This window comes from Salmo salar, chromosome ssa10 (assembly GCF_905237065.1).
Source record: "Salmo salar chromosome ssa10, Ssal_v3.1, whole genome shotgun sequence".
NCBI classification, from domain to species: domain Eukaryota; kingdom Metazoa; phylum Chordata; class Actinopteri; order Salmoniformes; family Salmonidae; genus Salmo; species Salmo salar.
The window spans coordinates 13,662,479-13,679,471 of record NC_059451.1 but is presented as its reverse complement, the minus strand read 5'-3'; the positions used below and the strand labels follow the sequence as shown (position 1 = coordinate 13,679,471).

General features: G+C 40.7%; 1 protein-coding gene across 3 annotated transcripts in view; it reads left to right on the top strand.

The window, feature by feature from the left end:
* The window catches only part of LOC106613554 (growth hormone-releasing hormone receptor), a 60,218-nt gene that overhangs the window by 15,472 nt on the left and 27,753 nt on the right, over positions 1-16,993 (top strand). For 2 of the 3 annotated variants that reach the window (XM_045687359.1, XM_014215934.2), the window contains exons 2-5: positions 2,166-2,322; positions 4,737-4,844; positions 5,114-5,214; positions 7,944-8,041. In XM_045687359.1, coding sequence (XP_045543315.1) covers positions 2,166-2,322; positions 4,737-4,844; positions 5,114-5,214; positions 7,944-8,041 — 464 coding nt within the window. The remainder of the gene's footprint in view (positions 1-2,165; positions 2,323-4,736; positions 4,845-5,113; positions 5,215-7,943; positions 8,042-16,993) is intronic. The other variant, XM_014215935.2, reaches the window with a different exon arrangement.

Sequence of the window (16,993 nt, the reverse complement as noted above, 5' to 3'; positions counted from 1 at the left end):
GGTCATGGCTCACATCAACACCATCATCCCAGAAACCCTGGACCCACTACAATTTGCATATGGCACAAACTGATCCACAGATGACGCAATCTCTATTGCACTCCACACGGACCTTTCCCACCTGGACAAAAGGAACACCTACATGAGAATGCTGTTCATAGACTACAGCTCAGCTTTCAACACCATAGTTCCCTCCAAGCCTATCACTAAGCTAAGGACCCTGGGACTGAACGCCTCCCTCTGCAACTGGATCCTGGCTTCTTGATGTGCTGCCCCCAGGTGGTGAGGGTAGTCAAAACACATCCGCCACGCTGACCGTCAACACGGAGGCCCCTCAAGGGTGCGTTCCTATTCCCCTCCTGTACTCCCTGTTCACCCACGACTGCGTGGCCGTGCACATCTCCAACACCATCATCAAGTTTGCTGATGACACGACAGTGGTAGTAGGCCTGATCAACGATGATGAGGCAGCCTATAGGGAGGAGGTCAGACACCTGGCAGTGTGGTGCCAGGACAACAACCTCTCCCTCAACGTTGGCAAGACAAATGAGCTGATCGTGGACTACAGGAAACGGATGCACACACACTGGACACACAACCCACACACTCAAACATACTTACACTGACACTCCAAATCATACACACACACAGTCACTCACACAACACGTATACACAGGCACACATTCGCCACACACACACTTCCATACATTACATATGCTGCTGCTAGTGTCTATTGTCTATCGTACCTCTGCACATCGGCTCGTATATAGCCAAGCTACTGTATCATTGCTCATTGTGTATTTATTTAGTCCTCGTGTTACTATTTTTTATTGTAATCTGCATGGTTGTAAGTATTTCACTGTTATTCTACACCTGTTATTTATGCATGTGACAATAACTATTTTATTTGACATTGTTTCACATTTAACAAAAGACTCAAACAGAAACAGGCATTAGGCTATACAGTAAGCTTGGGTGGTATCCAGATTTTCATATCCCTATACCGTCCTTCTCTCATCCCGGGATTTACAATATTACCGGCATAGCACACAAGGGGTGCTAAAAATGCAAGAAAAGCCCATTGTGCCCCTTATTATCAGAATGCTAACTAAATTAGCAAAAACGAATAGCGAAATCACATAGACGCTGTTAGCTAAATGCTGAGGAGCGAAAACCGAAAATAACTCAATAACGCAAAGACAGTTAAATCCAAAGCTCTTTGACTTCTGGCAGAAAGCCATTTATAAGATATCTGAGGGCAAACATTTTAGTAGTGAATTGCTTACAAGTGAATCTTCATCACCTCATGTGCTCTGCACAACAGAGACTCACTGATAGATATTGAACGCTATGGACTCGCCAGCTCCTGCTTTCTCCCGTTGTGCTATTTACAAACAAACGTGACTGGCTCAACTGTTCTGGGGAACTACGGTAAGTTTCAAATAATGTGACATATGAATTGAATAACGCAATCCACTTTTTTTCCTAATGTATTGCACAGGTTGACTGCAGGTATTAACTTAAAAAGTAGCTGCAAATATTCCGATGTATTGAAAAACTTAAAATAAATAGTTTTGAAGGAATTGATGGCATTGAAAAACCATCCTGTTGCTACAGAAATACCCCTGTATACGGTATTTATACATTTTCGCTGGCAAATAGGCCTACAAGGAAACTCCAACGTATCTCGACTAAGTTGATTGCGCGTGGAGGTCTGTGCGCTGCGTAGTACTGTACCTTCCACAAAAACGTTTGCTAGACAACAAGACATGTAAGCTGGTTTTACAGAGTTAGAAATGTACTATTTACATTTTGGGGCGGCTGTAGAAAATCCTACTCCCTCAGCCTGTCTTAGAGACAGAAACTTTGTGACCTCAGGTTGAATCAAGTAGATTACCATCCCCCAGATCCTGACTCTTGTCTTTCAGTACAGGGCAGTTCATACCTCTGTTGCTAAGCAGGTTGCTATGGGGCTTGATGTAACTCTTGCCTGACTAAAGTCAGAGAAAGAGACTTGAGTGTTCTTCCATACACTTCTGGTGAGAATTATTAGTTTTTTCTCGATGGTTTACATTGTTGTTCCAATAGTAGTCCCCCCCCCTCACTGTTTCTCTCTTGCTCTCTGTTTGTCTGTCTGTCTCTGCCCCCCCCCCCTCTCTCGCCAGGTTCTGTCGAGTCTGCACCCAGACTGCGAGTACATCTTTCAGCTGGAGAGGGAGGAGCGGCGTTGTCTTCGATACATTGCAGAGCAGAACCACAGTACAGTTGAAAACAGTACAGTACTTTTCAACTTCGATGCATTGCAGAACCACAGTATGCTAGGTATCCGAGAAATTATCCTCCTAGAATCACCTATTACGTTTTCTCACTCCAGTTTACGGCTGGCTCATAGATTAGATCTCGAGTATAGATTGTCATAATATGATATATGTTAACATCTAAACGTGAGAGTCCACCATTGAATAAATGGTTTGCAGAGAATCATTTGTGGAAAGGACAGATTCAAAGGGGAAAACTATCATAGTGGAAAAGTAATCATGTATTATGATATATCAAAAGAGAGGACGTAAGACACAGTTGAAGTCAGAAGTTTACATACACTTAGGTTGGAGTCATTAAAACTCATTTTTCAACCACTCCACAAATTTCTTGTTAACAAACTATAGATTTGGCAAGTCAGTTAGGACATCTACTTTGTGCATGACACAAGTAATTTTTCCAACAATTGTTTACATACAGATTATTTCACTTATAATTCACTGTATCACAATTCCAGTGGGTCAGAGGTTTACATACACTAAGTTGACTGTGTCTTTAAGCAGCTTGGAAAATTCCAGGCTTTAGAAGCTTCTGATAGGCTAATTGACATAATTTGAGTCAATTGGAGGTGTACCTGTGGATGTATTTCAAGGCCTACCTTCAAACTCAGTGCCTCTTTGCTTGACATCATGGGGAAATCTAAAGAAATCAGCCACAACCTCAGAGAAACAATTGTAGACCTTCACAAGTCTGGTTCATCCTTGGGAGCAATTTCCAAATGCCTGAAGGCACCACGTTCATCTGTACAAACAATAGTATGCAAGTATAAACACCATGGGACCACGCAGCTGTCATATAGCTCAGGAAGGAGAGGCGTTCTGTCTCCTAGAGATGAACGTACTTTGGTGCGAAAAGTGCAAATCAATCCCAGAACAACAGCAAAGGACCTTGTGAAGATGCTGGAGGAAACTGGTACAAAAGTATCTATTGCCACAGTAAAACGCACCCTATATCGACATAACCTGAAAGGCCGCTCAGCAGGAAAGAAGCCACTGCTCCAAAACCGCCATAAAAAAGCCAGACAAACGGTTTGCAACTGCACATGGAGAAATGTCCTCTGGTCTGATAAAACAAAAATAGAACTGTTTGGCCATAATAACCATCGTTATGTTTGGAGGTAAAAGGGGGAGGCTTGCAAGCCGAAGAACACCATCTCAAATGTGAAACACGGGGGTGGCAGCATCATGTTATGGGGGTGCTTTGCTGCAGGAGGGACTGGTGCTCTTCACAAAATAGATGGCATCATGAGGGAGGAAAATTATGTGGATATATTGAAGCAACATCTCAAGACATCAGTCAGGAAGTTAAAGCTTGGTTGCAAATGGGTCTTCCAAATGGACAGTGACCCCAAGCATACTTCCTAAGTTGTGGCAAAATGGCTTAAGGACAACAAAGTCAAGGTATTGGAGTGGCCATCACAAAGCCCTGACCTCAATCCTATAGAAAATTTGTTGGCCAGAACTGAAAAAGCGTGTGCGAGCAAGGAGGCCTACAAATCTGACTCAGTTACACCAGCTCCGTCAGGAGGAATGGGCCAAAATTCACCCAACTTGTTGTGTGAAGCTTGTGGAAGGCTACCTGAAATGTTTGACCCAAGTTAAACAATTTAAAGGCAATGCTACCAAATACTAATTGAGTGTATGTAAACTTCTGACCCACTGGGAATGGGATGAAAGAAATAAAAGCTGAAATAAATCATTCTCTCTACTATTATTCTGACCTTTCACTTTCTTAAAATAAAGTGGTGATCCTAACTGAACTAAGACAGGGAATTTTTACTAGGATTAAAGGTCAGGAATTGTGAAAAAACTGAGTTTAAATGTATTTGGCTAAGCTGTATGTAAACTTCCGACTTCAACTGTATGTATGTCATTTATAGCAAGATTCAATTCTTGGTATTGTGTTTAGGTTTCGATTAATTAAGTACACTGAAAAAGTAATGTTGTTTTTACGGTAATTTACTGGCAGCCAGTACAAAGGTACAGTGTGTTACCGTAAATTCCGAAGAAACTTTGTTTTTACAGTACATTGCTGTCGCAGGATGTTGGTGGCACCTTAATTGGGGAGGATGGGCTCGTGGGAATGGCTGGAACGGAATAAGTGGAATTGTATCAAATATATTGAACACATGGTTTCCATGTGTGTTGATGCCATCCTCCACTCAGCAGCCACCACTGATCACTGTACATTTACAGTAATGTACTGCTAAACCAAAGTTGCTTTGGAATTTATGGTAACATACTGTACCTTTTCTTACAGAAACGTACAGGTAACTGAGTAGACCATACATCACCTTTATCTCTGTGTCTTTCTCACTCTGTCTCTCTCTCTCTCTTATCTGTGTCTCTTTCGTGCTCTATCCTTCCCTCTCTGGCTCTGTCTCTCTCCCTCTCTTACTCTCACTCTCTCTCCGGAAGGTTGTCTACCGTTCTGGGACTCTGTGGTGTGTTGGCCATATGCTGCGGTTGGGGAGACATTCCACATGGCCTGTCCTGCTGTCTTCTCTCTTTTTGGGAATAACACAGGTGCAGTTGACATTTGTCACAGTGAAGGGCAGGGGGGAACGTGTGTGGGTGGAGATACCATGATGTACTATATAAAGTATACATATAATATACAATGACATACAGGTACTATGTTATGCTTTTCTCTTTTACAGTAATTCTCTCTCTGTCCGTTTTCCACTGGCTTTCAATCCCTGTCAGTCGCAGTGACTGACAGCCCATAGTCCAGCCCCTCATAGGGCTTCTGTTTCTCATCACAGGTGACTCCTAACCTTTGACCTCTACCTCAGCAGGGTCAGTCAGCCGAAACTGCACTAGCAACGGATGGTCTCGACCCTTCCCTCCGTACCACATAGCCTGTAGTGTGGATGACAACATTCACATTCCAGAGGTGAGAGAAAGAGAGAGTTTAGAGAGAAGGGTCATGTGATAAGGTCAGGGGGTCATCATGAGTATCTGCAGTGTACTGTTTTTATTAACAATAGCTTTACAGCTGTTGTCTGTCAATGCAATCGACTGAACTGCAGCTATATCAATGTGTTTTGACAGTATTTGGTTTGAAACAATGCCAAATGCATTTTGATCTGAAATAATTCATAGGGGCATGCAAGAACATTTTACCCATAGTCATGGACTACAATCTCCCTAGCTTGATTCCTACTGTTTACTAAGGGAAGTGAGCCCTGACTAGGGTTGCAAAGCTACCGGTAATTTACCAAAGTTACTGGGATCTTCAGTAATTTTGGCAATTAACAGAAAATCTATAGCAATCTATCGTAACTTTGGTAATTTATACTTGAATAACATTGGTATTCATATATAGTATTCATGTTTTTTGTAGATAGACCATATGGTTCAAGAGAAAATAGCCCAATTAATGAAAAAAAGCATCTAATCAACAATGGAATTATTTGGAATAATTTGTTATTTTATTTTTTATTTTATTTTATTTTATTTTAACCTCATCCAACTATTGACTTTGTTTACAACAGCCACCAGTTTGACGCCAAAACAGTCACAACAAATACATATTGACATAGTAAAATAAGTAAAAGTGTGTAAATAAAAATCTAAAGGATATTTCATTCTGAAACTCTCATATTAAACACCAATGGTATTCACTAAGTTGATGGTTTATATTTAGGATAATGTTTTACAGTTTTGTTATTAATATTATTTTTGAAATCTTATTTAATTGTTTTATATATTTTACATGTGATTATGGACAGACAGAGGGCCAGAGATAATTACACCACAGCTGTAATAATCTGAAGTACCCAACAGGGCTACTAGATATCTTGTGATAGATTACATAAAATCCTTGAAAGTTACCAAAATTCTGGTAGTTTACTGGTAAACTTAAAAAGTTTCCAGTAATATACACTCCATTTGCAACCTTAGCCCTGACTGCATCTGGTCCTTGGAGGAAATGGATAGACATTTGAGTGTTTCATGAATGATATTAGTGGACAGGATTCAAAGTTTGGACACCAGAAAAGCAATCAACAATCATCTTTGCAGACAGTTGAATTGAAACATCCTACATTTTACCATATGAAATTGCTTCATGCTGTTGGAAGCCTGTTGAAGGGCAGACTTACATTCGCCTGTACTGTACTATGTTGGAATCAAGTGCAATTATGGCACACATAAAGATGAATGAAGGGGTTGTTGGCGGAAGGCTGAGTTTCCATTGTTAAATTAAGATATTAGCCTACTCACTACTGATTGAGTAGTCAATTTAAGTGAAATATACCCATGTCATTTCAACGACGGACCAATAACGATTTGGAGAGTCTATTCATATGTAATTGTCTCTCGTTTGTATATATTTATTGGAATTTGATTTCAACGGAATAAAATGACCATGTAATTTCAATTTTAGAACGATATAGTTATTTGGAACAATAACGATTTGGAGAGTCTATCCATATCTAAATGTCCCTCATTTGTGTAGAATTCTATAGCTTAGTAATAAATACATTTCTATCCTTTTAAAGAGTGAGGATGGATATTTAGTTGTATTTTGTTTGTCTAGTGGATCATTCCTGTAAACGAGATTAGAGGTTTTTGGCTTGGATTTTTGTATCTTCACATAATCAGTACCACAGTTGAAAACTCAACAATGTCCATGAAGACACGATTTGATTGGCAACCATGAATAGCCTAGTTTTCGTTGGGTAGACGTGAGATGATTATGTTATGATGAATCACTTGTATGAGTCATGAATAATGATATGATTATGAGACAGTTAGCAGGGTTTACATGTCTCAGAGAAGGACTACTGATCTAGGATCAGGTCCGCCTGTCCATACAATCATATTCATTATGATCTAAAAGGCAGAACTGATACTAGATCAGCACTCATACTATGAGAGGCTGAAACTATTGGAATGAGGCCATAGTAGTTTATAAACCAAAGAGCAATGGCATATTTGATCAAATGTTTTTGGAGGTGTTGGTAGAATGTTTTGATCTTGTGCAATAACTTATGCTGTATTTGGCAAAGGACTGTGACAGTTTCTGAAAGAAAAAATATGGACAATTTTTATGGACAATTAAATGAGTGATGCGCGTGGTAAGTTGTTATATGGATACTTCGGGAATATGAACCCATCACAGCCAGAAAAGGTGAGAAATGTATTCTGCAATGGTTATGAAAACAAAATAAAAAGGAAATAGATTTCCAAGTCTAATTATTTTAATTCCAAAAATAAAACACACATTTTTGCATTTCTCACTAACGGTAAATCTTGTTTTCCCGTTTTTTTAATATATTTTTTCTCAATAAGTCTATCATCATATCCCCCATTTGCACAAAATATTTACTTGTCTGCTTGCCATATAATACTTTGACCACAAGAAAATGTACGTACACAAGCTCTACAGTTTGCGTGGAGGTAAGGACAAGTTCAGTTTTTTATAAATGCCAAATTTTGCAGGAAACGGGGCCCATCTTTACAGTCTAAGTTGTAATGCTGGTATAGGATCAGTTTGGCCTTTTAGGTCATAATGAATAACATTTATATGGATAGGGCACACGGTCAGACCTGATCTTAGATCAGCACTCCTACTCTGAAACTGTGATGTCTGCTTCTCTCTATGTGAATTCCATGCAGGAGTCATACTTTGCCACAGTGAAGCTGATCTACTCCATTGGCTACGGCACCTCCCTGTTCTTCCTGTCCATCGCCGTGGTGATTCTGCTGCTCTTCAGGTAGGTGGAGGTCAAAGGTTGTAACCTGGTGTACCAGGTGATTAATTTGTTGATTAATTCATTGATTGATTGGGATGAAGAAATAGAATGGCTAGAACAGTTCCAGATTCCACATGATTTTCCATGGTCCACTCACAGAAATTACAGTTGAAGTCGGAAGTTTACATACAGCTTAGCCAAATACATTTAAACTCAGTTTTTCACAATTCTTGACCTTTAATCCTAGTAAAAAATCCCTGTTTTATGTCAGTTAGGACCACCACTTTATTTTAAGAATGTGAAATGTCAGAATAATAGTAGAGAGAATGATTTATTTCAGCTTTTATTTCTTTCATCACATTCCCAGTGGGTCAGAAGTTTACATACACTCAATTAGTATTTGGTAGCATTGCCTTTAAATTGTTTAACTTGGGTCAAACGTTTCAGGTAGCCTTCCACAAGCTTCCCACAATAAGTTGGGTGAATTTTGCCCCATTCCTCTCGACAGAGCTGGTGTAACTGAGTCAGGTTTGTAGGCCTCCTTGCTCGCACACGCTTTTTCAGTTCTGCCCACATATTTTCTATAGGATTGAGGTCAGGGCTTTGTGATGGACACTCCAATACCTTGGCTTTGTTGTCCTTAAGCCATTTTGCCACAATTTTGGAAGTATGCTTGGGGTCATTGTCCATTTGGAAGACCCATTTGCGACCAAGCTTTAACTTCCTGACTGATGTCTTGAGATGTTGCTTCAATATATCCACATAATTTTCCTCCCTCATGATGCCATCTATTTTGTGAAGAGCACCAGTCCCTCCTGCAGCAAAGCACCCCCACAACATGATGCTGCCACCCCCGTGCTTGGGATGGTGTTCTTCGGCTTGCACGCCTCCCCCTTTTTCCTCCAAACATAACGATAGTCATTATGGCCAAACAGTTCTATTTTTGTTTCATCAGACCAGAGGACATTTCTCCAAAAAGTACGATCTTTGTCCCCATGTACAGTTGCAAACCGTAGTCTGGCTTTTTTTATGGTGGTTTTGGAGCAGTGGCTTCTTCCTTGCTGCGGCCTTTCAGGTTATGTTAATATAGGACTTGTTTTACTGTGGATATAGATACTTTTGTACCTGTTTACTTCAGCATTTTCACAAGGTCCTTTGCTGTTGTTCTGGGATTGATTTGCACCAAAGTACGTTCATCTCTAGGAGACAGAACGTGTCTCCTTCCTGAGCGGTATGACGGCTGTGTGGTCCCATGGTGTTTATACTTGCGTACTATTGTTTGTACAGATGAATGTGGTACCTTCAGGCATTTGGAAATTGCTCCCAAGGATGAACCAGACTTGTGGAGGTCTACAATTGTTTTTCTGAGGTCTTGGCTGATTTATTTAGATTTTCCCATGATGTCAAGCAGAGGCACTGAGTTTGAAGGTAGGCCTTGAAATACATCCACAGGTACACCTCCAATTGACTCAAATTATGTCAATTAGCCTATCAGAAGCTTCTATAGCCATGACATAATTTTCTGGAATTTTCCAAGCTGTTTAAAGGCACAGTCAACTTAGTGTATGTAAACTTCTGACCCACTGGAATTGTGACACAGTGAATTATAAGTGAAATAATCTGTCTGTAAACAATTGTTGGAAAAATTACTTGTCATGCACAAAGTAGATGTCCTAACCAACTTGCCAAAACTATAGGTTGTTAACAAGAAATTTGTGGAGTGGTTGAAAAACGAGTTTTAATGACTCCAAACGAAGTGTATGTAAACTTCCGACTTCAACTGCATATTAGTCAAATGAAAGATTTCTCAATATAACTCGGACTAACAGAAGTAGAGATGTGATCAGATCCTTATAAAGGGGGATTAAAGACCAATGAGGACGAGAGGTAACCAACACTACTTCTCAGACTAAGAAAACCTATAGTTTGCCGTGCTGTATTCTGTACATTTTACCATTGGGGTGAAGCCTAGGAGCCCTGTCACTAATGAGGGACAATGGCACTCCATTTCTCCCCGCTACACCTATGTTGGATTCAGACATTCCCGTTGAGAGAATGTCTAGCACGCTTTCCTCCCTCCTCTCCTCCCTCCTCTCCCTCCAGACATTTTTTTTTGCAGTCTAATCTAATCAAACATGTGGCCACTCTGAAAGAGACAAATCCATAGATTGTGATTTGCTGTCTCTCTCGCTCTGGCTCTCTCTCTGCCTCGTACCAAATTAAAGGGAGTCTCTTTAATAAATGAAAGTAAAAGAGACTGGTGTTTTATATCGTATAGTTATGAATAGGGTTGCAAAGTTACCGGAATCTGCAGTCATTTTGGTAATTAACAATAGAATCGATGGCAATCCATAGTAACTTGTTGGTATTGTATACTTGAATAACTTAATAAAATGTATTCATATATAGTATGTCTTTTTTTATATCTGGGTCCATATTGTTTAAATAAATTAAAGAGGATATTTCATACTGAAACTTCATAACATTTAGTGAACACCAATGGTATTCACTAAATGTATGCTTTATATTTAGGATAATGTTTTACGGCTTTGTCATTCTATTTATTTTATTTTAAATATCGCCCCCTACTGAAGAACAAACGAGTCACGCCTGACAAAGCCAATGAACACTGTGCCTCACCGGAAGCCCTGTTTTACACAGGTGATTAACCCGAGACACGGATTAATTCCTTCAATTCAGTACCTCTCTTCACCGAGCCCAGAACTGGCGGCACAGGCCGAACAGGTGTCGTACCTTGTTTCGGTCCTTCAGAGAACAGTAGTTAGTCATAACTTCGTTCCCTTTCAGCTATGTACAACACCGCATTGGGTACATGAAATCACGTCGCAAATCGACCCCAGCAGACACCAACAAAAATGGCCCATGGTAGACCACCAGGAGTTGCAACTGGACAGGAAAATCTGCAGTACCCGGGTATTGTTCAATCTGCACACCATCTCCTGCCCCAGCCATAAACACACTATGGGCAGCGGGCTACACTGGGGGTAGTGACATCCAAGCGATAAAAACATAAAAATGTGTGGTGATGCCCAACTCGCCACAACACACATATCTCTGCCCAAGTGGGTGGGCGCCTACTAGTGGTGAGTGGGTCAGCTATTTGTTCCGCCCGTAATTGCTAATAAACAATCCACTAAAATGAAAATCTGAGGCAATTTATGCTTGATCTGGCAATGTGGTCCGGAGGCTCAGTATGGAAGGTGTAACGCAATTTCGAAGCCTCGGGAGGCTTGTGGCAGGCCAAATCGAACTCTGTACCGCATCGCCTTAAGCCACCCACATGTTCGGCTCTGTATAGCTCCGCATTGACATGATTGGTTGACGGTAGTTGGGGGCAGGAGGTTCTGAAACCTACTTACCTGACTTCTTCCTTCACAACAGTTCTGCTCTGTTCAGAGAAGCGCAAGAAGTATTACCCTGCATGGTCAATCCGACGTCTGCAGTGACTGTACAGCATTTAATGTGATGCGGCCTCTGCAGACGTCGGATTGACCATGCAGGGTAATAAATTATTTTTTGATAGGAGGTGCAGGATATATTTTGGGGGATTTAGATATGTTTCTGCTTATAAATTCAGACATTTTGGTAGGCTATTTGTTAGTCAACTCGTCTATAATTAGATACATGCAGCTTCTCTACTGTCATATGTTGTCCTGGAAGACTAAATTAGCCCTTGCTCACCAGAATGCCATAAATTGATGCTTTAATCTTGTTGACATTGGTAAAGTTTTCTCTGTCATCTCTGCTTCTTTCATGGAGCAAAGACATTTAGGGACCGGGAAGAAAATGCTATAACTCCCCCCAACACTTGTGAAATATTTTTCTGTGAAAACGACCCAACATGTTTCTGATAAGATTTCAGTTTGGCTTTGATGCATATTTTATGGGGTTGAAATACTAACAGCTTTTATGATGCTGAGATAGACACATCTGCAGATGTGTCTAACTGAGCATTAGCGTTCTCTCAAGCAGGTCCGGAGTAATGCAGGGGCTTACCGGGGCAATGCAGATGCTTACCGGGGCTGAAGCCCATTGTATGTATTATATATGTCATGTGGTGGAAAAAGTCCCCATTTTCATACTTTAGTAAAAGTAAAGATACCTTAGTAGAAAATGACTTGAGTAAACATAAGTCACACAGTAAAATTCTACTTGAGTAAAAGTCTAAAAGTATTTGGTTTTAAATATGCTTAAGTATCAAAAGTAAAAGTTTAAATCATTTCAAATTCCTTATATTAACCAGTTAAATGTAACTAAATGTTATCTGCGTAATCCCCAAAAGTAATTATTTATCATGAGGGCCATAAACAATAATTTATCATAATGTTGAATACTGAAATAAATGTTCAAAATCACCTTTCTGGTCAAAATAGTTATTGCTGAGGTGTAGTCACTTTTGAGGACACAAGCTCAAGTACACAGTACAAATATGCTAAAAAAATAGGAAAAAAATGTATGTGATCTATTTCCTATTCAACAAAACTGCATGAATAAGGCTTGAAATTACTTGTATGCTCTCTAAATATAGTCTAATCAAATTTTAAAACAACTAACTATAAGATTTCACATTCCTTATAACTGTAAAATACATATTTAGTGATATAGAAAATGTGCATATTTTCTAAAGGTCTCTCTTGATCAAAATGTCTGCACCCATAGCTGTGAACGTCTCACAGAGCTCTAACTTGGCCCCCTGAACTTGTTAAAGTCGTGAATTCTTTTAGATGAATGGCTATACATCTATTTCAATGTGCTACGGTGATAAACCACTCTCTCCTGCTGTGCTACGATGTAACGATTGCAGGCATGTGCTTTTTCAGTGGCTGTGATGTAGGGTTCAGCCAGGAGTTGATGGACAGTCGGAAGAGCAAATTAAATGGTAGGAGGGACATCCCAGCTTCAAGTGGTTTTAGATTTCACATACTACATTACACAGGCTCAGAAAAAAAGCCCATGCAAAAACCTGATATCTCTAGCTTAAACTAACAGATTTTGATGGGGATTTGTATTATTATGTTACTTAGATTCATGCACGGGTGCGTCAATAGACTTAAAGCCCATGTTTCACTTTAAAACCCCACAAACAATAATGAGTAGTGCATACAGTGGCTTGCGAAAGTATTCACCACCCTTGGCATTTTTCATATTTTGTTGCCTTACAACCTGGAATTAAAATTGATTTTTTGTGAGGGTTTGTATCATTTGATTTGCACAACATGCCTACCACTTTGAAGATGCAAAATATTTTTTATTGTGAAACAAACAAGAAATAAGTAAAAAAAAACAGAAAACTTGAGCGTGCATAACTATTCACCCCCCCCCCCAATACTTTCTAGAGCCACCGTTTGCAGCAATTACAGCTGCAAGTCTCTTGGGGTATGTCTCTATAATCTTTTTACATCTAGCCACTGGAATATTTGCCCATTCTTCAAGGAAAAACTGCTCCAGCTCCATCAAGTTGGATGGGTTCCACTGGTGTACAGCAAACTTTAAGTCATACCACAGATTCTCAATTGGATTGAGGTCTGGGTTTTGACTAAGCCATTCCAAGACATTTAAATGTTTCCCCTTAAACCACTCGAGTGTTGCTTTAGCAGTATGCTTAGAGTCATTGTCCTGCTGGAAGGTGAACCTCCGTCTGGGGCCTTTCAGAACAGATGTGTATGTATGTATATATATATATATATATATATACACAGGTGAACTTTATTTAACAAATTATGTGACTTCTGAAGGTATTTGGTTGCACCAGATCTTATTTAGGGGCTTCATAGCAAAGGGGATGAATACATATGCACGCACTAATTTTCCATGTTTTATTTTTTAAGAATTTTTTTAAACAAGTTATTTTTTTCATTTCACTTCACCAATTTTGACTATTTTGTGTATGTCCATTACATGAAATCCAAATAAAAATCAATTTTCAATTACAGGTTGAAAATGCAACAAAATAGGAAAACCGCCTAGGGGGATGAATAATTTTGCAAGACAGTGTATATGTATGAATCTGTTATGTCACTTTTTTGTTCTTCAATCTGACAGTAAATTGGTGATATAATCAATGTATATACGTCTGGGCTGCATGTGCACCATATAAATATGAAATAGAACGTTGTCCATGCTTGACGTAAATTCAGGTTAATACTTTTGGAATGCTGAGCCACTGGCTACACAAGGTGGTAGTGTGCGAGTGGGTTTCTTTTGACAATGAAGCACCCTACTACAGCCATATACACTGCTCAAAAAAATAAAGGGAACACTAAAATAACACATCCTAGATCTGAATGAATGAAATAATCTTATTAAATACTTTTTTCTTTACATAGTTGAATGTGCTGACAACAAAATCACACAAAAATAATCAATGGAAGTCCAATTTATCAACCCATGGAGGTCTGGATTTGGAGTCACACTCAAAATTAAAGTGGGAAACCACACTACAGGCTGATCCAACTTTGATGTAATGTCCTTAAAACAAGTCAAAATGAGGCTCAGTAGTGTGTGTGGCCTCCACGTGCCTGTATGACCTCCCTACAACGCCTGGGCATGCTCCTGATGAGGTGGCGGATGGTCTCCTGAGGGATCTCCTCCCAGACCTGGACTAAAGCATCCGCCAACTCCTGGACAGTCTGTGGTGCAACGTGGCGTTGGTGGATGGAGCGAGACATGATGTCCCAGATGTGCTCAATTGGATTCAGGTCTGGGGAACGGGCGGGCCAGTCCATAGCATCAATGCCTTCCTCTTGCAGGAACTGCTGACACACTCCAGCCACATGAGGTCTAGCATTGTCTTGCATTAGGAGGAACCGAGGGCCAACCGCACCAGCATATGGTCTCACAAGGGGTCTGAGGATCTCATCTCGGTACCTAATGGCAGTCAGGCTACCTCTGACGAGCACATGGAGGGCTCTGCGGCCCCCCAAAGAAATGCCACCCCACACCATGACTGACCCACCGCCAAACCGGTCATGCTGGAGGATGTTGCAGGCAGCAGAACGGTCTCCACGGCGTCTCCAGACTCTGTCACGTCTGTCTCATGTGCTCAGTGTGAACCTGCTTTCATCTGTGAAGAGCACAGGGCGCCAGTGGCGAATTTGCCAATCTTGGTGTTCTCTGGCAAATGCCAAACGTCCTGCTCGGTGTTGGGCTGTAAGCACAACCCCCACCTGTGGACGTCGGACCCTCATACCACCCTCATGGAGTCTGTTTCTGACCGTTTGAGCAGACACATGCACATTTGTGGCCTGCTGGAGGTCATTTTGCAGGGCTCTGGCAGTGCTCCTCCTGCTCCTCCTTGCACAAAGGCGGAGGTAGCGGTCCTGCTGCTGGGTTGTTGCCCTCCTACGGCCTCCTTCACGTCTCCTGATGTACTGGCCTGTCTCCTGGTAGCGCCTCCATGCTCTGGACACTACGCTGACAGACACAGCAAACCTTCTTGCCACAGCTCGCATTGATGTGCCATCCTGGATGAGCTGCACTACCTGAGCCACTTGTGTGGGTTGTAGACTCCGTCTCATGCTACCACTAGAGTGAAAACACCGCCAGCATTCAAAAGTGACCAAAACATCAGCCAGGAAGCATAGGAACTGAGAAGTGGTCTGCGGTTACCACCTGCAGAACCACTCCTTTATTGGGGGTGTCTTGCTAATTGCCTATAATTTCCACCTGTTGTCTATTCCATTTGCTCAACAGCATGTGAAATGTATTGTCAATCAGTGTTGCTTCCTAAGTGGACAGTTTGATTTCACAGAAGTGTGATTGACTTGGAGTTACATTGTGTTGTTTAAGTGTTCCCTTTATTTTTTGGAGCAGTGTAGTTTGGAACCTAGAAGACTTATAGATGGGAGTAGGCAAGAAGGAGTCGGCCGATGGTGGCTAAAGTAATGTCTAGTTGGTCAGAAAAGTATGGTAAGTTACCCAAGTGAGTGTCTTTGATAACTGCCTAGTTGGTTAGCTAGCTAGCTGCGTTTTACACTTAGTTCATTACCTAGCTAGCTAACTACAGTACCAGTCAAAAGTTTGGACACACCTACTCATTCCAGGAATTTTCTTTATTTGTGCTGTTTTATATATTGTAGAATGATAGTGAAGACGTCAAAACTATGAAATAACACATATGGAATCATGAAGTAACCAAAAAAATAACCAAATGAAAATATATTTTATATTTCAAAGTAGCCAACCTTTGCCTTGATAACAACTTTGTTTGAATTCAAGACCAGATTGATCTTAGTTTTTCAGTGTCAGAGTAGCCACTCATTTTGATCATTTGTGTATTGCTAAAAAAGATTCATCGTATGTCTTCTATCATGAGACTGATGTAGAATTGCATGAAATGTGTTTTTAAAAAGAAAAAAAAATCTGATCCTGCTAACTGTGTGGAAATCCTAAAAACACCTCTGCTTAAGTATAGCCTATACCACATCGCAAATTATAAAGAGGCATTTTCTTCAACAGTAAATTTACTATGCATTGAATTGCATCTGGGTGCACAGATTTGTTAACAGAAAATTATGGTGTGCCGGGAAGTGGGGTTAGGTAATTCCTGACTTTTGCTGTCATATGCCAGAGCCAGATTAGCAAAACAGACAAGAAGTTGGTCACTCCTGGTCCGCTCAATGTACATACATAATGCTTGTACCAGACAGACTGAACATGAGAAACCATCTCCATCGACTCTGCTTCCACCAGCCAGTTGTCCAGGTAGTCCAATATCCTGAGCCCCAGACACTGCATAGGCGCCTCCACAATTTGCGTGGCGAAACGGAAAGCCAGAAATTGAGGACCAGAAACCAGAGGCTGCAGCCTCGAATCAGAACCTCAGGAACTTTCTGTGATGGAAATATAGTGCCACATGAAAGTAGGTGTCCTTCAGGTCGATGGGGGTGAACCAATCACCTGGGCGCACTGACTGTAACATTCGAATGTTCGTGAGCATTCTGAATTTGTAGA